This window comes from Quercus suber, unplaced genomic scaffold (assembly GCF_002906115.3).
Source record: "Quercus suber isolate HL8 unplaced genomic scaffold, Cork oak 2.0 scaffold_58, whole genome shotgun sequence".
In the NCBI taxonomy this organism is placed as follows: Eukaryota; Viridiplantae; Streptophyta; class Magnoliopsida; order Fagales; family Fagaceae; genus Quercus; species Quercus suber.
The window spans coordinates 966,748-983,849 of NW_027069523.1; the positions used below are offsets into that span (position 1 = coordinate 966,748).

A 17,102-nucleotide genomic window follows, 5' to 3' on the forward strand; every position below is an offset into this window, starting at 1 on the left:
CGGGGCTAGGAGCTAGGCGTCAGCCCCAGACGAGGTGGTGTTGGCAACCTGCCTATCCGAACTCCTTCCGCCTATCTTAAGCTGCTTAGATAGCCGCAGAGCAGTGTCCTCTTCCTGTGAGGACACCGTCCTATCCCCCACGATCCTTTTGCCCTTATCCTTCTTCTTCTTAGGACCAGCAGGCACGGACCCAGAGGGCGAGCGCGTCTGAGAAGGAGAAGGAGGAAGCTTCTGCCGAGCGGAAGTCGACTTAGCCTTCAAAGGAGGAGTAGGAGTTTTCTGTTGGGACTCCCCCGGCTGGCTTTCAAGCAGGTCCAACAACTTGGTGGTGGGTTTCCTCTTGTAACCCATTGACGGCCGAGGAGGGGTTTCTGAAACAAGGAGGTCTGCTTCGCTCAAATTGGGATCACCTAAGTCCCCGTGAGGATCCTCGGACTGATCAAGATGAGCGAAAACTTCAAACGCGTCCCCTTCCCCTTCTGGAGCTCCCTCGGCAGCCTCGGCAAACAGTTGGGAAGAGGAGGGGATGGCTAATGTGACAATTTCCTGGTCGGAGGGCCCCTCGGGAAACGAAAATCCGTCCTCGGTCACTGTAATCCTCTGGAGCCGAGGATCGTTGGCGAGGATGACGTGCTTCGGAACCGGGAACGATTTCTGGGTAGGTGTATAACCCAAAATTATGTAGGCGGCCCTAACCTGGTTGTCGTCCTCGTTTACGTACACTGGCGCCCTCAACACCTTTTGCAAGTATCCCGGTTGATCAGATGGAAGTGACGCTAGAAGGCGTGCGGGTCTGCAAACAGAAAGTACCAGGACGTTAGTAAAAAAGAAAGGGGGGTGAAGAAAAGAGACGAGAGCTTGAAAACCTATCTGTCTCCCACTGCCCCACCTGGTGTGCCCTCTGTTGTTGGGCAGTGAAGGCCATCATGCCACTCTCCCGACACAATGAGGAAATCCTCATAGAACCCCTTGCTGGACTCGGGGAGGCACTGAATGAGCCGCACCCTGTCGTCCCTCGTTTTCAGGTAATACGAATGGCCCTTAAGAAGCTGAAGATTGTAACACCAGTTCACGTCATGGTGGGTCAACCTCAGCCCCATCTTCTCGTTCAGGGCGTCCACACAGCCCAGAATCCTAAAGACATTTATCCTACACTGGGTGGGGGCCAACCGAAAGTGCATGAGGTAATCCCTCATCACCGGCCCCATGGGGATCGTCATCCCCCCTTCAAGGAAGGCGACTACGGGAATTACCACCTCGCCCTCCTGCCTGTATATGCGCCACTCCCCATCCTCACAATGTCTCAGATTCACATTGCCGGGAATTTTATAGTCGGTGATGAATTTCTCCATCGCCTCCTCAGTATCAACGTATTTCTTAAACCTACCCATCCCAGTAGACACCTAAAAGAACTAAGAAAGAACAGGCGAAGCAGAAAAAAGGGTAACGAGAAAGAGGGGCCAAAGAGAGAGCGACTTACAGGAAAGAGAAAGGGCTCATCGGACAGGCTTTTGTGCTGGAGGTGCTAGTAAGGGGGTGTCTGAACTCGGGAAAGGCGCATGAATATCCTCGATTACAAATGAGGAACAGGAAGAAGCGGTTCGTACAGGTATTTATACCCTAAATCGAGGAGCCATGCGGGTTTTCCCGCTCATGAATGACAGACGAATCTCCACCGTTGGATGGATAACTCCTCCTTGGACGTGGGGAGCACAGAGCCGCATGGATTTAATGATGGACACGTTACGTGCTCTGAAGCGTTAGCGACGTGCCCTTGGCAGGTGAATGGGCCCCAGCGCTAACGAGGGGTGGGGAGGGGATGAGGCCGAGGATGTCAAAATCCTCCTCCCCGCCCAAGGATGCTTGCAGCAAGATTTTGAGGGGCTATTGTGGGGCCAGAAAATCGTACAGCCACGGCCCACTCCAAGCCAGGCCCAAATGGCCCAGTCCGAGGAGGGATGACTACCCAAGGCCAATTTGGGGAGCAAACCCTTCTTTGGCTCCGCGTCGAGGATCCCCTCGTCCTCGGCATACTAAGGATAACTACAAGGGAGGGGGGACAGACCCAGAGCCAGTTGTCACCTCAGCACTTAATTCGTTTACCTAACCCTTCTGGCCACATTAATGGGGATGCAACCCCCGGGCAGGGCTACATTGATCAGGGTGAACCACTTGAGTACGGATACGACCTCTGATGGGACAGGCGGCCAGAGGAGAGGCCAATGAATGATCAACAGAAAGAGAAAGAGAGTAATATATAAGAGAGACAAGCAAAATGTAATAGGGGGGGTGAAAGGAGGAAAAAAGCCTCCTCGGCCATGGGCCGAAGAGTATCCCCTAGTTGTAAATTGTTCCAAGTGTTTCTTCAATAAAGGGAAAGGATGTTCATGCTTCTAAGACGCCGGTCAGCGCCTAAACCTTCAACCCACTCTCTACAAATTTATTGTTCTGGGTTCGTTGGGCCTATAACCAATCTCTTTTGGGCTTAGGCTACAAGAAAACTGACCCTACAGTTGATATCTGTCAAGAAATTGACAAACAAAGCAAAGATAAAAATGAAATTTAGGTCAACATATAAAACGATAGGAAAAGGAGAACAATAACGATTTATCTTTGATAAAAATGAATAACACACTTACTATAAAATAAATACCAAAACGGAAAATATCACATTGAAGTTAATTATCAGACAGAAAAACATTATGGCAAACATATTGAAAGTAACATTCCTGCAATCTAGAGAAGGGCAACCATAAAGCAATTTATAACAAACATACAAACATGATCAAATGCTCAATTCAAATCAATTTTGAAAAAGAAAAAAACATATTTGAATAGTTTTGAGACCATGAAAACTCAAACTCATTCATCACGAAATCCCAAAATTGAATTACATTTTTTTTTTCTAGTAATGAGATGGAAATAAATAAATAATAAGAATAATACAGCAATAACAGAAAGAACAATTAGTAGAAAAAAAAGTGGTTGAAACAATAAAAAAAAAAATCAACCAAAAGAGAAACAAAATTGGAGAAAGAGAGAGAGTATTGACCTTTTTGTCATGGATAACTTGGAAAAAATAGGAGAGAGAGATGTAAATGAAGTAATTAAGAAGAAATTTATATGAAAATTAAGATGGAAGAGAAAGGGTGGAAGTAGATGAAAGGTTGGATGAAGTGAAACTATTGAATTTAGGAAGATATAATGGAAATTTTTTTAAAATCTAAAGAAAATCAAATGAAAATTTTAAAAAATAAAATTATTGGAGGGGATGAAATATTGAACTAAAAAGACAATAATTGAAGAAGATGAAAAGTTGAACAAAGTAAGTTGCAAATAAATAAATAAATAAATAAAAGATGCTAAAGATGTAGTGCATAAAGAACTTTATAAAATTTATTACAAAACTCCATTATTATATATAGTATAGATATGTATAGACATTATTTTTGGTTTTTTTTATTCTTCATTGATAATATTATTTAGTTATAAACATCTAAATTAAAGTAGACAAATATGTAAAGGTAAAATTATATATAATGTTAAACCACCAAAGATGAATGTATAAAGTCAATAATCTATTTATATTTTTTTGTTAAACACGTCAGTAATATAAAAAATAGAAAGGTTTTAAATATTTGAAAAGCATTTTTAGTAGATTGTAATATAAAAAAAAAAATCTCAATATTTTATGTAACTTTTCTCATAAGATCAATATTGTTGACATCCTTTATATTCAAAAAACACTGAAACACATAAACAAAGAGATTAATTGTGCAGAATTGCAAGAGTATATGCGTGATATTAGTATTTCATTTACAACATATACATGATATATACATGATTCATGGTCAGTTGGTATGAACCGTAATAATTAGGTCTTCTTCAATGATAGCAGAGGCAATTTCAGGTTGCATTAGTAACTTAAAATAATCTTTAATAGTGAGGCCATCTCTCCCCTATAGCCTTTAATTTCATGCACACTTCAAGCATCGTCAGTTGCTATGAACCATAACAATTACAACCTCTTCAATGATAGCTACGGCAAATTTAGGTTGCATTAATACCTTAAAATCTTCTTTAACGGCGAGGTCATCTCTCTAAACACAACTACATTGGCCTTCTATAGGTACAAGGCTGAACACAGCTACAAGAAATCCTAGGGAACTGAAGTATTTCACCATCATATCCTTTCTACAACAAAGATTTATCAATGACATCATACAGACCAAACGTTGATTCCAAAAAGTTATGAAAATTAGTTAAGAATTATAAACCTAAAGTAGAGATGCAAGTAAAATAAAAAAATCAACATACACACACACACACAAAGAGAGAGAGAGAGAGAGAGAGAGAGAGAGAGAGAGAGAGAAATAACCTTTTTTTATGAGAAAAATTTATGCAGAGAATGGAAGAGATTGACAAATTTATAGTGAAATGGTGTAAATAAGAAGAGACAAAATAAGAGAAGATGAAAGGAAAGATGAAAAGTGATATTAAAGTAGATGGTAGTGGGGAGATGAAAAGGTAAGAGAGAGATGAAAAGGTAAGGGAGGGAGAAAGGTTGGAGTAAGTGAAAATATTTATAAAAAAAAAAAGTAAATGTTAAAAAAATTAGAGAAAAATTGGAAAGAAATAGGATAATGATGTGGTAGAAGTAAATAAATAAGTAGTGGATTGGATTTATAATAGGGTGATAGTGGAAGTAAATAAATAAGTAGTGGGCTGCATTTATAGGGCTGGGATTTATAGGGTTGAAAATTGTAAAAACCTTTTTAAAATTGTAGGAAAAATTATATTAAAAAAAAATGACATGGCAGCCGATGTAGCGCAATGTGAGAGTAACAATATTAAAAACTACGCTTCAGCTTTTAGTAATATATATTGTAGGAAAAATTATATTACAAAAAAAAAAAAAAAAATGACGTGGCAGCTGATGTGGCGCAATGTGAAAGTAGCAACATTAAAAGCTGCGCTTCAGCTTTTAATAATATATAAATTATCTGTGTAAAACTGTGTTTGTGTCTTCCTTTTTTGTATAGGTATACAAGTAATAAGACAACAGTATAATGGGCTTAAAATTTGTTGGGCTTATACACTAACGACTTCCCTCGAAATTCAAGGTGGAGAATGAAAGACCAACTTGAATCTGGAAATAAGAACATCCTCGGGATGTGACTTGGTAATCTAATAATGTTTGCAAGTTGATGTTGACAAGATGACAATTAATCTCAATAAGTGATACAAGGAGTCCCAATTGTTATATTAATTTAGTTCTTTTGGAGTATTACGCAAGTGAAAGAATATCTCCTTTTAAAGTTGGAATTTAAATATTACGATTTTATAAATAAACACATACACAAATTACTCATCTTGCGAACTTAGCATTACTGCTAATATTTTTCTGCTTAATATTCATTAGATTGCTATTATCAAACGTAGGCTTTATAACAAAACTAACAGAGTAATATTATTCAAAACTAACAACTAATACTCATCCAAATCTAAGAAGACTTCTAATTAGTTAAGGTTGTTGCTGCCATCTTTAACTTATCCCAAGCAATTTCATGTCACCCGTAACAATATTTTACTCAATTTATATTTTCAAGCCGTCAAATTCTTCAACTAATTCTTATACTGTCAAATTCTTCAAGCAATTCTCTTCTTTGCCTTGAGAGATGATGCAACTGCATCCCACGAAAAAAAAAAAAAAAAAAATGACGTGGCAGCTGATGTGGCGCAATGTGAAAGTAGCAACATTAAAAGCTGCGCTTCAGCTTTTAATAATATATAAATTATCTGTGTAAAACTGTGTTTGTGTCTTCCTTTTTTGTATAGGTATACAAGTAATAAGACAACAGTATAATGGGCTTAAAATTTGTTGGGCTTATACACTAACGACTTCCCTCGAAATTCAAGGTGGAGAATGAAAGACCAACTTGAATCTGGAAATAAGAACATCCTCGGGATGTGACTTGGTAATCTAATAATGTTTGCAAGTTGATGTTGACAAGATGACAATTAATCTCAATAAGTGATACAAGGAGTCCCAATTGTTATATTAATCTAGTTCTTTTGGAGTATTACGCAAGTGAGAGAATACCTCCTTTTAAAGTTGGAATTTAAATATTACGATTTTATAAATAAACACATACGCAAATTACTCATCTTGCGAACTTACCATTACTGCTAATATTTTTTTGCTTAATATTCATTAGATTGCTATTATCAAACGTAGGCTTTATAACAAAACTAACAGAGTAATATTATTCAAAACTAACAACTAATACTCATCCAAATCTAAGAAGACTTCTAATTAGTTAAGGTTGTTGCTGCCATCTTTAACTTATCCCAAGCAATTTCATGTCACCCGTAACAATATTTTACTCAATTTATATTTTCAAGCCGTCAAATTCTTCAACTAATTCTTATACTGTCAAATTCTTCAAGCAATTCTCTTCTTTGCCTTGAGAGATGATGCAACTGCATCCCACGAAGTTTCACAAAATATCAATTCTCAGTTACACTAACATAATCTGTACCAGCCATAACATTGGTGTTTACGAATTTTCTCTTTAAGCCAAAGCCACCTAAGGAGACGTGGTGGGAAAACAGGGAGATGTGGGTCCGTTTGTTTTGCGTCCACATTTGTTACGTTTTGCGTTTTAAGCCTGTTTTATTTTTTTAAACAAGCGCTTATTGCGTTCATGAACAGTGCAATCAGCATCTGAACAGTACTTTAATCATGAACAGTAATTTTTTATTGTTTTCAGTTTTCAGCAAAATAAGTAGTATTCAAACGCACATGTAAGTAGCATGGAAAAAATATTCACATCTGCCCACAAGGGGGAGAGAGAAAAAGAGATGAAGTAAAAATTTACCTTCCTGGTAGTGAAGTCTGGTAAAAACATACATAATCTTATGATCACAATTATGGCTGCTTTGCTATACCTATTCTTGTCTCCACACCAGAAATTAAAGCAAAAAAAATTCAGTGTAATTTTACAAGTGCTTGGATGCACCAGGTTGACTTCACATTCATTTCTTGTATACTAAACTTAGCCCTATGATCCTAAGAATTTGTCAACCTTAGCATTATTCCCTCTTGACAGAAACTTCATACAAATTGGTGGTTTAACCCCAGCCAGAGCAAGGATAGAAGCAGGCAAAGTCCATATCCCGTCCCCACATATCAAACCAGAGGCTACCGCAGGTGCTAAAGCATCTGCCTTGGCCTTGTTTATTTTTTCCCACACAAACAATATTAAGCTTCCAACACACATATCAATGGCAAAATATGATCCTATATAGAAAGGTATTGCCATTGCCATTGGAAGTGGAATGAACCGTCCCCACTTTTTACCCACCAAATCTTTAATCAAATTGATCAGAATGGCTGCACCAAAGAACACATAACAGAGTATAAGGCAATTCTTTGGCAGACTTGAGAAGCCCTTTACCCCCAACAAAACCATGTTGCGGTACACAACAGCATAAGGAGCAGGGTATTGACTCTCAGGTTGCCCAAGGTCATCAAAGGCCTTGTAAAATAGCCAAAACACACAAGGGGAAATCACACAGCCCATTGCTGTGCCGATTATTTGGCTCACAAACATAGAACGCGGTGAAGCCAGTGTCAAGTAGCCAGTCTTGAAATCCTGCATTAAGTCAGAGGCTGTCGAGACAATGTTCATCATTACTCCACAAGCTGCTAGGCCTGCAAGAACTCCACCATGTGCGGCACCCGCCCATGCTCCAATGGTAAAGATGGCAAGCTTTCCGTATGTGGATGCAAGGGACCAATCAGTGAGCCCACAACCATATGCATTACAGAAAGCCAATGCGGGTGCGAATATATAGATGACCAATATGTAATACCATTTGAGTTGGTGAAAGATATGTGGAAGAGTGGCCATAGAGATTGCAGCAATAGCAACATAGCCTCCAACGGCAAACATTATTGGAATTTGATCTTTGAGAAAGAGTTGGGTCCGTCGCTTGTCATCAAATGAGAGCTGAGACTGAGAGCTCACATCAGAAGAATGGTCCGCAACAGGGAGTTCAGAGCTCACATCTTTGTACCGGAGCTGATGAAACAAACCTAAGAGGGTTCGACTTAGAACCTTGATGAAGTTATATAGACCATCTCCCAGGATCATGGCTATGGCGATAAATACCTGTATAAAGCTATAATAAATTAACTTTTTTCAATAAATAAAAAAGCCTTCATGAAATTGTCTCTTTGAGTGGGAATTTACCCTGTAACCTTGAATACCACTGAAGCTGCCTGAGCCGAGGTCTGCACTATACCAGTCACCTTTTCTATCTTCTATGAGGGGCCACATTAGACCCCAAGAAATAATCCCTCCAAGCAGAACTGATATATTTACAATATAGGGGCAAATCATTCCTACACCAACATATGTTGCTGAGAAATCAAAAAAAAATCTGCAGATAATCACAAATTAGTATTAGCCAAAACATTCATAAAGAGGCTTAGTTGAAGCAAAAAGCCTACTAATGCAATTATTCTTTGCATAAAGTAAAATGAACTTTTTATTAAAAGGAAAGTGGAGGGTAGCTACTGATTTACTTGTTATCAAATGCTTTAAGCCCCAATGAAGGAAAACTTGCAAACCCACAATTATCTCCTGCAGTATAGAACCATTGAAAGAAACCCCATAAAAAGCTGAAGGTGAAAAATTTGCCCAACTCTCTCACTTGTTTCCTGGAAAAGTAGAATCACCGAAGAAAGATATTGTAAATTTTCATTTAGCATTTAACTAGAAGCCATTAAGTGCCACACTGCCTTACTTTGCTAGCTTGGCTCCTTGAGGTGTGTGGAAGCTGTTGATAAGATGAGCAGTTGCAGTACCACTTGGATACGTCAGTTTGAAGTCTATTATCATAATCTGACACCAACCGTAATCCACATCATTGGAGAAAAATAAGCACTATGACAAAGTTTACTTGTGTTCAATGAACTTATTTCCAAAGTTGTTTTTCTGTTCTTTTCTTTCTTCCCCATCAATGAAAAGTGTATATTCACTGAACATGCACAAATATTCTGCTTACCTTTCGAAGCGGCACCACCGAGAAGAGTCCAAGAAAGCTAACTATAAAGAGAAAGCCGATGATCCATCCCAAAGATAGTTTTTTGACATCAAGTGTATCTGTTGATTGTTTGGCTATACGTTCAGTCATTGCAAAGAGGTAGCTTCCAAAACCTCCTGTCAGTACATATCAATTAAAAGATAGAATTTTCAGTCTACTAGTAAGAGTCAAGTTCGAGAAAAATGTTATTGATTCTAAATTATACAAAAAAGATTTTGTTTGTCGTATAGATTGGGTCATATTTTCATCATGAAACATGTTTAGAAACTTGACACAACAAAACTTTGAGTTTTGGTGCAACATTCCACTTTCCAGATGATATTTGGACAAGTTAAACATATCTTTGTACAAGAAAAAAATAGAAGGAAAAATTAAATCTCATATATATTTAAGGAATCACCATATATTACGTAGGTTATTGACACAACATTTATTTTTGGATAAACGGCCGGTACCCAAGTTGAAAGTATTAGGACTTTAAAAATTGGAGTACCTATGTTGATTATGGACTTAAAAGATCAGAGAACTCTAATGCAATGATAGAAAAAGGGGCACCAGTTGCCACGGAAAAACAACTAAGCTTAGGCTTTATTAAATTTATGCTGAGATGTGTACTAAACTACTAAATAATGCAGGTCTGCGAGATACCAAAAAAAAGCTCAATTTTGTCAAGCCTGTTCAAATGAGACTTGCAAGGGCAAGTGGGGATTTGATTAAAGGTGTAAACCACTATTTTTAAAATTCAAGTATTCAACCAAGCTGAAACATCCCAATGATATATTTAACTAGCCTCATTTACACCCTCACTTTCACTGAAGTTAAAAATTCAGCTCTTTGTATATTATAAAAATAATTTTGATTAGCGCAGGATATATTTTACATGTTAAGACTAAAAAAAAAAAAAAGCACATCTTAATGTGGAAATGTAAAATGCAAATGGGGAAAAAAGTGTATTAGAATGAACTACTTGTCATGAAAGAGTGGTATGTGTTTCTTACACAGCTCTTCAACTATAAAAGAGCAATATGTTTGTAATTCCCCAGAGTAATTTTTGAGGGTGATTCAAAAAATTTTATTGTCTTTTTTATTTTAGGAGGTACACACTCCAACTGGAAAGTGCAAGGTGTAATTTAGGATATAATCAATCTCTCACATTCTTTTGAATCTTGTATTTTTGTTTGGGTCCCCAGGGATGTATCGGCTCACGCCTTGTGTAAGTGGGCAGCGACAAACTCTTTTGCTGGCTTTGTCGTGAACCTCTCCCGGGCTCACGCCTGTATTACTTTATTTTGTTTTCTAATACAATTCAGTTATTTTACCCAAAAAAAAAAAGAGAGTAGCAAATAACTTCTGCCTGTCTCTCAAACCACAAATACAAGATCATGGTCAGTGGGAACCAAGATGTGGACTAAAATGGCCTAGAGAGATATCGGGGAAATAGAGCTAGAGGGAGAGAGAAAGGAAGAGGCAAATGTGTTTGATAGAAATTTTGATTTTGGGTGAACGAAATGGGTAAGGGCAGTTGAGTTTGTTTTAGTTTTATCCTTGGTTTGGTTTTGTTAACAAGAGTTAAAAGGAAATGGGTAAGGTATGATGTGGAGCTGAATCAGAAAAAGTGGCCACGTGGCATTTTATTATTGGCTGGCAGGAGCAGGGAGGACCACATCAGTGGTCCTCCCGGAGGAACCAATAATTTCTCGCTCTAATGCCGTCCAGCGATTCCTGATACTGATAACCCTGATAGAGTCTGCCTAAAAGTGACAGGCAAAAAATCGTTGACTTATAAAAAGGAAGATAATAGTATTTTCAATCTATGTTGACAATTTTCAAACACTTGCTAGGAATTTAGATGACAAGATTGACTCTTTGGCAATTGGCAGTCACTATGACTAACAAAGTAAAAGCCAGATTTATGCTTAGAATATAGATATGTCTTAATTAAAAAGGAAAAAATAAAAATAAATGGGGAAGAAGAAGAATATAATCTGATTCAAGGATTTTAGCCATAGATCAAGTGTGCAATAAATTTGTTAATTCAATGGTTTTGCCCACACATATTCTCAAAACCCTTGTTACTTAAAATCAATTTAACTCGTATTATTCAATGAACAAATTAAAATTCCTACCCTACTCTATATTTTTTCTTTTTTAAAGACTGAAACCAGTTAAGTGTCAGTTTTAGTGGAAAATGATGCATTGCCATCACACAAAAACCTGACTTCTAAATAATCCATTTAATTTATTTCAGAAATAATATCAAAACAAGAAAGTAGAGTAGTTGTGAAGGGTAAAAGAAAAGAAAGCAAACCACTATAGGCGATTCCGGAGGAGGCAACAACACAGGTCTGGATAACAGTGTTTTCTTGCCTTGAAAAGGGCTGTCTCAGAAGGCCAGACTTGTGAAGTAACTTGGTCCAAGTCTTGACGAAGAAGAAGCCCAAGAGTCCAGCAGAGACATTGAGAGAAGGTATAATACCCGTGGTGAGATTGAGTTTCATGACTATGATGCTGAACAGTATGCTCAACACAAAGCTCACCACAAAGGCTCTCACTGTCAGCTGCTTTCTCCATGATGGAACTTCTTGGTTCTCAAATACCCTCTCCACCGACAACTCTTCTTCTTTCAGCTGCTTTTTCTTCTCCCCCTCCTCCTGGTTGTGATTTTCTGGATCAAAACCATTCTCCTCCCCCTCATTTTTACCCATAACTTCCTTTCCTTTTTATGGGTTGGAATCTCAACTCTCAAGTATGTGAATGAATCTAAAATAAAGCTGGAGGTGGTGGTGGTGCTTTATAATGGAATTATTTCACTAGGAACTGTTGAAGACAAAAGAATTGAAGTCTTAAACGGCAGCAGTAAAACGACAGAGAAGAAGGAAGGCTGAAGTGTGAAACGACAAAGGAAGAGCTGAAACGGGGCGTTCTGATTAATGAAGCCACACAGCCAGCACGTGTGGAGAGCCCAGAACTTAGTTGAAAGGAAGGCCAGCTGTTAAATTGTGATTGGTTGGATTAGTTATAAAACGGTTATTAGTTTGTTACAGAGCTATTAGTTGGTTACAGAGCTTTGTGTAATGCTCTGTTTTAGAGTTGTATATAAATAGGTTAATGGTTGATTATATACTCACTTAATTCATTTGTATCAATCACGGGTTCATAAGAATTGGAGCTTTCTCTCTCTCTTCCTCTGTTCTTGTTATTTTACATGGTATCAGAGCGTATTTTCCTCCATTTTCTTTCTTGCCAAACAGAAATTTACTCTTGATTTTCGTTATTTTCTTGTTCTTTCATGGCTTCAAATTCATCAAGTGCACCTGCTTCTTCTACTACACCCACTGGAAGTGCAGCTATGGCAGATGAGTATGCCAATAACCCTTTTTTCTTACCAACGAATGAAAATCCTGGTTTAGTTCTTACTTCTCAGCCTCTCAATGGTCTTGAGAACTATATGACATGGGCGAGATCTGTGTTTCTGGCTCTAAGCTCCAGAAATAAGTTTGGTTTTGTCAATGGTTCAATTTCAGAACCAGATCCAACCTCGTCATTATTCAATTCCTGGAATAGGTGCAACACTACAATCTTATCATGGCTGACCAATTCACTCAGTCCTGATCTTAAGGCTAGTGTAATGTACATCAATTCAGCAAGGGATTTGTGGATTGATCTCAAGAATCGGTTCTCTCAGGACAACACTCCAAGGCTATTTGAGCTTCAAAAGGAAATAGCACATTTAGTTCAAGGATCGTTGTCAGTGAGCGCTTACTTCACCAAATTCAAGACTCTATGGGATGAGTTGGTGAATAATCAACCCTTCACAGTGTGCAATTGTGCTTGTCTCTGTGGTTCTAGGTCATCACAGCTGGGTGCACAGCATAAAGAGCATGTCTTCCGTTTTCTGATGGGCTTGAATGACTGTTATGGAACCCTAATTGGGCAAATCTTGCTTATTGAGCCTTTCCCTCCTCTCAGCAAGGTATGCTCGTTGGTTTTACAAGAAGAGAAAAGGAGAAATTTAGGAAACATTGTTAATGTGGTTCAGCAATTGGATCCTATTGCCATGTATGTAAATGGTGGTAAGCAATTTCAAGGTAATGCTCGAAACAATGGAGGAAAAGGAGGTAATTTCAAGAAGGAAAGACCAGTTTGCACCTACTGTGGCTTCACTGGTCACATAGCTGACAAATGTTACAAACTTCACGGATATCCTCCTGGATATAAGCCAAAAGGTGGAAATAAGGCTATGGCTAATCAAGTCACAGGGAATTTTGGGTTTGATAGCTTTTCCAATCAGTCCTGTGATACCAATCAGTTCAATTTTGGTCTTCAACAACCAGCTTTGAACAAGACTTCTTTTGGTATTCCACAACAGAATTTTGGAGTTTTTCCTGGTAACTTTGGTCTTCAGAATTGCCAACAGACCACTCAGCCTCAATGTCCAATATCTCAGGTTCAATGTGACCAATTACTCAACTTTCTAAAGGTTCATAATGCATCCAGTTCTGGTTTTGGTGCTCCAAATGGCATTGGCACTCAGATTGCTTCACAGGTTGCTTCAGTGATGGCACCTGCTCTTCCTACAACCACTTCATCTCCCTTTGCTGCTTCTGCTTCATCATCTTCTTCTAACTTCTCAGGTAATCCCTTTTGGATTGCTCCCAATATGTCTCATTCTATTTTTTCAGCCCATGTTGTTGATAGACATTGTTTTAAGTCTAATTCTTGGATTCTTGACACTGGTGCTACTGATCACATGGTACACTCAGTGTCACAATTAACCACAATTACTTCTGCTGTTCATTCCTGTGTCTATTTGCCAAATGGGGAAAAGGTTCTAGTTACACACATTGGCACAGTGCAAATTTCACCTAATCTCACACTCACAGATGTATTGTGTGTTCCATCTTTTCATTTCAACCTCATTTCAATTAGTAAACTTACTAAGCATAAATTTTGCTGCCTCATATTCTTTGGTGATTGGTGTTTCATCCAGGACCTTGCTCAATGGAGCATGATTGGTCTGGGTAAGCAAAGCACTGGTTTATACCTACTTCAAGCTTCTGCTCCATCATCAAGATCAGCAGCTCTTGCCAGTAATGTCAGTCACATTTCTTCTTCAGACTTGTGGCATTCTAGATTAGGACACATTTCTTTGTCAAAACTTCAATTGTTGAAGCATTTTGTAGATATTGATGTTCAAAATAAGACAGCTTGCTGTGATGTTTGTCATTTTTCAAAACAAAAGAAGCTTACTTTCCCTTCTAGTTCTCATGTAACCACTAAGCCTTTTGAATTGATCCATTGTGACCTATGGGGTCCTTTCTCTGTCAATACAATTGATGGTTACAAATATTTTTTGACTATTGTGGATGATTTTACTAGGTGCACATGGGTTTACTTACTTAAACAGAAATCTGAAACTCAATTTTTGTTTCCTAAATTTGCATCAATGGTTTCCACTCAATTTGATAGCAAGATTAAAACTATTAGAACTGATAATGGAACTGAGTTCTTCTTGAAAGATTTTTTTCATTCCAATGGAATTTTGCATCAACTTTCCTGTGTTCATACTCCTCAGCAAAATGGTATTGCTGAAAGGAAGCATCAACACATCCTCAATGTTGCAAGAGCCTTAAAATTTCAGTCTCACATTCCTTTATGTTTTTGGGGTGACTGCATCCTAACTGCAGTTCATCTTATCAACAGAATTCCTTCAAAAACTTTAGGTAATAAGAGCCCTTATGAAATGCTATTCAATTCTCCTCCATCTTATCACAATTTGAGAAGTTTTGGCTGCTTATGTTTCATTTCCACCTTATCTCATAATAGGCACAAGTTTGCACCTAGGGCCAGAAAATGTGTGTTTCTTGGTTATCCCCATGGCATTAAAGGTTACAAAGTCCTTGACATTCATTCCAATTCTGTTTACATTTCAAGAGACATCATCTTCTATGAAAACATTTTTCCCTATGCTGACTGTTCTCAGCTTTCTGCTTCTTATTTGGATGATTTTGTTTTCCCTCATTCCACTTTAGATCCTGCTGATTCAGGTTTTGTTCCTTGCTCTTCCTCCCTTCCTCATCTTCCTCCACCTATCCCTAACTCTAATGCCACTTCTAGTCCTAATCCTGTTTCCACTGAACCCAATTCTGCAGACCTTGTTTCTGCAGAATCTGCCATTCCTACTATTCCTACACTTCCTCAGCCTTGTGGTTCCATTGTTCCTATTAGAAGGTCCACTAGGTCCCACAAACCTCCTTCATACCTATCTGATTACTCTTGCAATTCTGTCAGTACCAAACCCAGTTCTGGTCTGCCCTATGACCTTTCGGATCATGTGAGTTACTCACATCTTGGACCTACTTTTCATTCTTTTGTCATGGCTGCCTCTTCCCCTCCATCAGAGCCTGCCTCATTTCAGCAAGCAGTGCACTTTCCTGAGTGGAGGGCTGCCATGGACAAGGAAATTGAGGCCTTAGAAGTGAATGATACTTGGACATTAACCTCTTTGCCTCCTGGTAAGTCAGCCATTGGTTGCAAATGGGTCTACAAAGTTAAATACCTCCCTGATGGCACCATTGAGAGGTATAAAGCCAGGCTTGTTGCCAAGGGCTTCACTCAAAAACTTGGGCTGGACTATTCAGAAACTTTCTCTCCAGTTGTCAAGTCAGTTTCAGTTAGGATTGTTTTGTCATTGGCTGCTGTGAAAGGGTGGTCTCTTCATCAATTGGATGTTAATAATGCCTTTCTTCATGGGGAGTTACTTGAGGATGTTTACATGTGCTTACCACCTGGATTTCACAGCAAGGGGGAGCCTAATTTGGTTTGTAAACTGAACAAGAGTCTCTATGGTCTCAAGCAAGCATCCAGACAATGGTTTGAGAAATTCTCTTCAACTATTCTACAAATGGGTTTTGTTCAATCCAAGTCTGACTACTCTTTGTTCATTCACACACAAGGAGCTTCATTCACAGCCTTATTGGTATATGTTGATGATATACTTCTGACAGGAAACAACATTGATTGTGTCAACAATTTGAAGAAAGTTCTTGATGCTAAGTTTGGTTTGAAGGACTTAGGCTCATTGAGGTATTTTCTGGGCTTAGAAGTGGCTAGGACTGATGAAGGAATTAGTCTCAATCAAAGAAAATATGCTTTAGAAATTCTTAAAGACACTGGTTTCATTGGTAGTAAACCTGTCAAGTTTCCCATGGAACAAAATCTCAAATTATCAAAGTATGAAGGCAAGTTATTGGAGGAACCAGGACAGTATAGAAGATTGATTGGAAGACTTTTGTACCTTACCTTGACAAGGCCTGACTTGACTTATGCAGTGCATAGGCTGAGTCAGTTTGTATCTCAGCCAAGGGAACCACACTTGAAGGCAGTGCACAGAGTACTTCAGTTTATTAAAGGTTCACCAGGAAAGGGTATATTCTTCCCAAGCAATACAGTATTACACATCAAGGCTTTCTGTGATGCGGATTGGGCTGGATGCCCAGATACAAGAAGGTCCCTCACTGGTTATGCAGTGTTTTTGGGAGACTCCTTAATTTCTTGGAGGTCAAAGAAACAAGGAGTTGTGTCCAGGTCATCGGCTGAAGCAGAATACAGGGCTATGGCGAATGTAGCCTGTGAAATTACTTGGATTTTACAACTGTTGAAAGACTTAAAGATTGAACATTCCAGACCAGCTATGATGTTTTGTGATAATCAAGCTGCACTATACATAGCAGCAAATCCGGTCTTCCATGAAAGAACCAAACACATAGAAGTTGATTGTCACTTGGTGAGAGACAAAATTTTGGAGGGAATGATTAAAACCTTCCATGTTAATACAAACTCACAGATTGCAGACATCTTCACTAAAGCCTTGGGTGTTTCATCTTTTGCGAGATTATCAGAGAAGCTAGGACTGAAAGATATTTTTCAGCCTAAATTGACAAAGGAGAAATTTGAGCAATTGCAGGTAGCTTCATCAGTTCAAGTCA

General features: G+C 38.5%; 1 protein-coding gene across 1 annotated transcript; it reads right to left on the minus strand.

The window, feature by feature from the left end:
* Window positions 1-6,865: 6,865 nt before the first annotated feature.
* On the minus strand, window positions 6,866-11,887 carry LOC111991896 (probable metal-nicotianamine transporter YSL5). Its single transcript, XM_024023709.2, has 6 exons — window positions 11,423-11,887; window positions 9,076-9,230; window positions 8,815-8,912; window positions 8,594-8,728; window positions 8,259-8,448; window positions 6,866-8,177 (listed from the first exon to the last, which is right to left on the minus strand). The coding sequence occupies exons 1-6, from the start codon at window positions 11,817-11,819 to the stop codon at window positions 7,065-7,067; spliced, it is 2,088 nt and encodes a 695-aa protein (XP_023879477.2). The 5' UTR covers window positions 11,820-11,887; the 3' UTR covers window positions 6,866-7,064.
* Between the last annotated feature and the right edge of the window lie 5,215 nt (window positions 11,888-17,102).

Excerpts from the sequence above, each read along its gene's own strand:
- LOC111991896 (XM_024023709.2), bottom strand. The coding sequence starts at position 11,819 with ATGGGTAAAAATGAGGGGGAGGAGAATGGTTTTGATCCAGAAAATCAC. Across the intron at positions 9,231-11,422 it reads CTCCGGAATCGCCTATAGTG|GAGGTTTTGGAAGCTACCTC; the intron begins GTTTGCTTTCTT and ends ATGTACTGACAG. Across the intron at positions 8,178-8,258 it reads GTGGTATTCAAGGTTACAGG|GTATTTATCGCCATAGCCAT; the intron begins GTAAATTCCCAC and ends AGCTTTATACAG.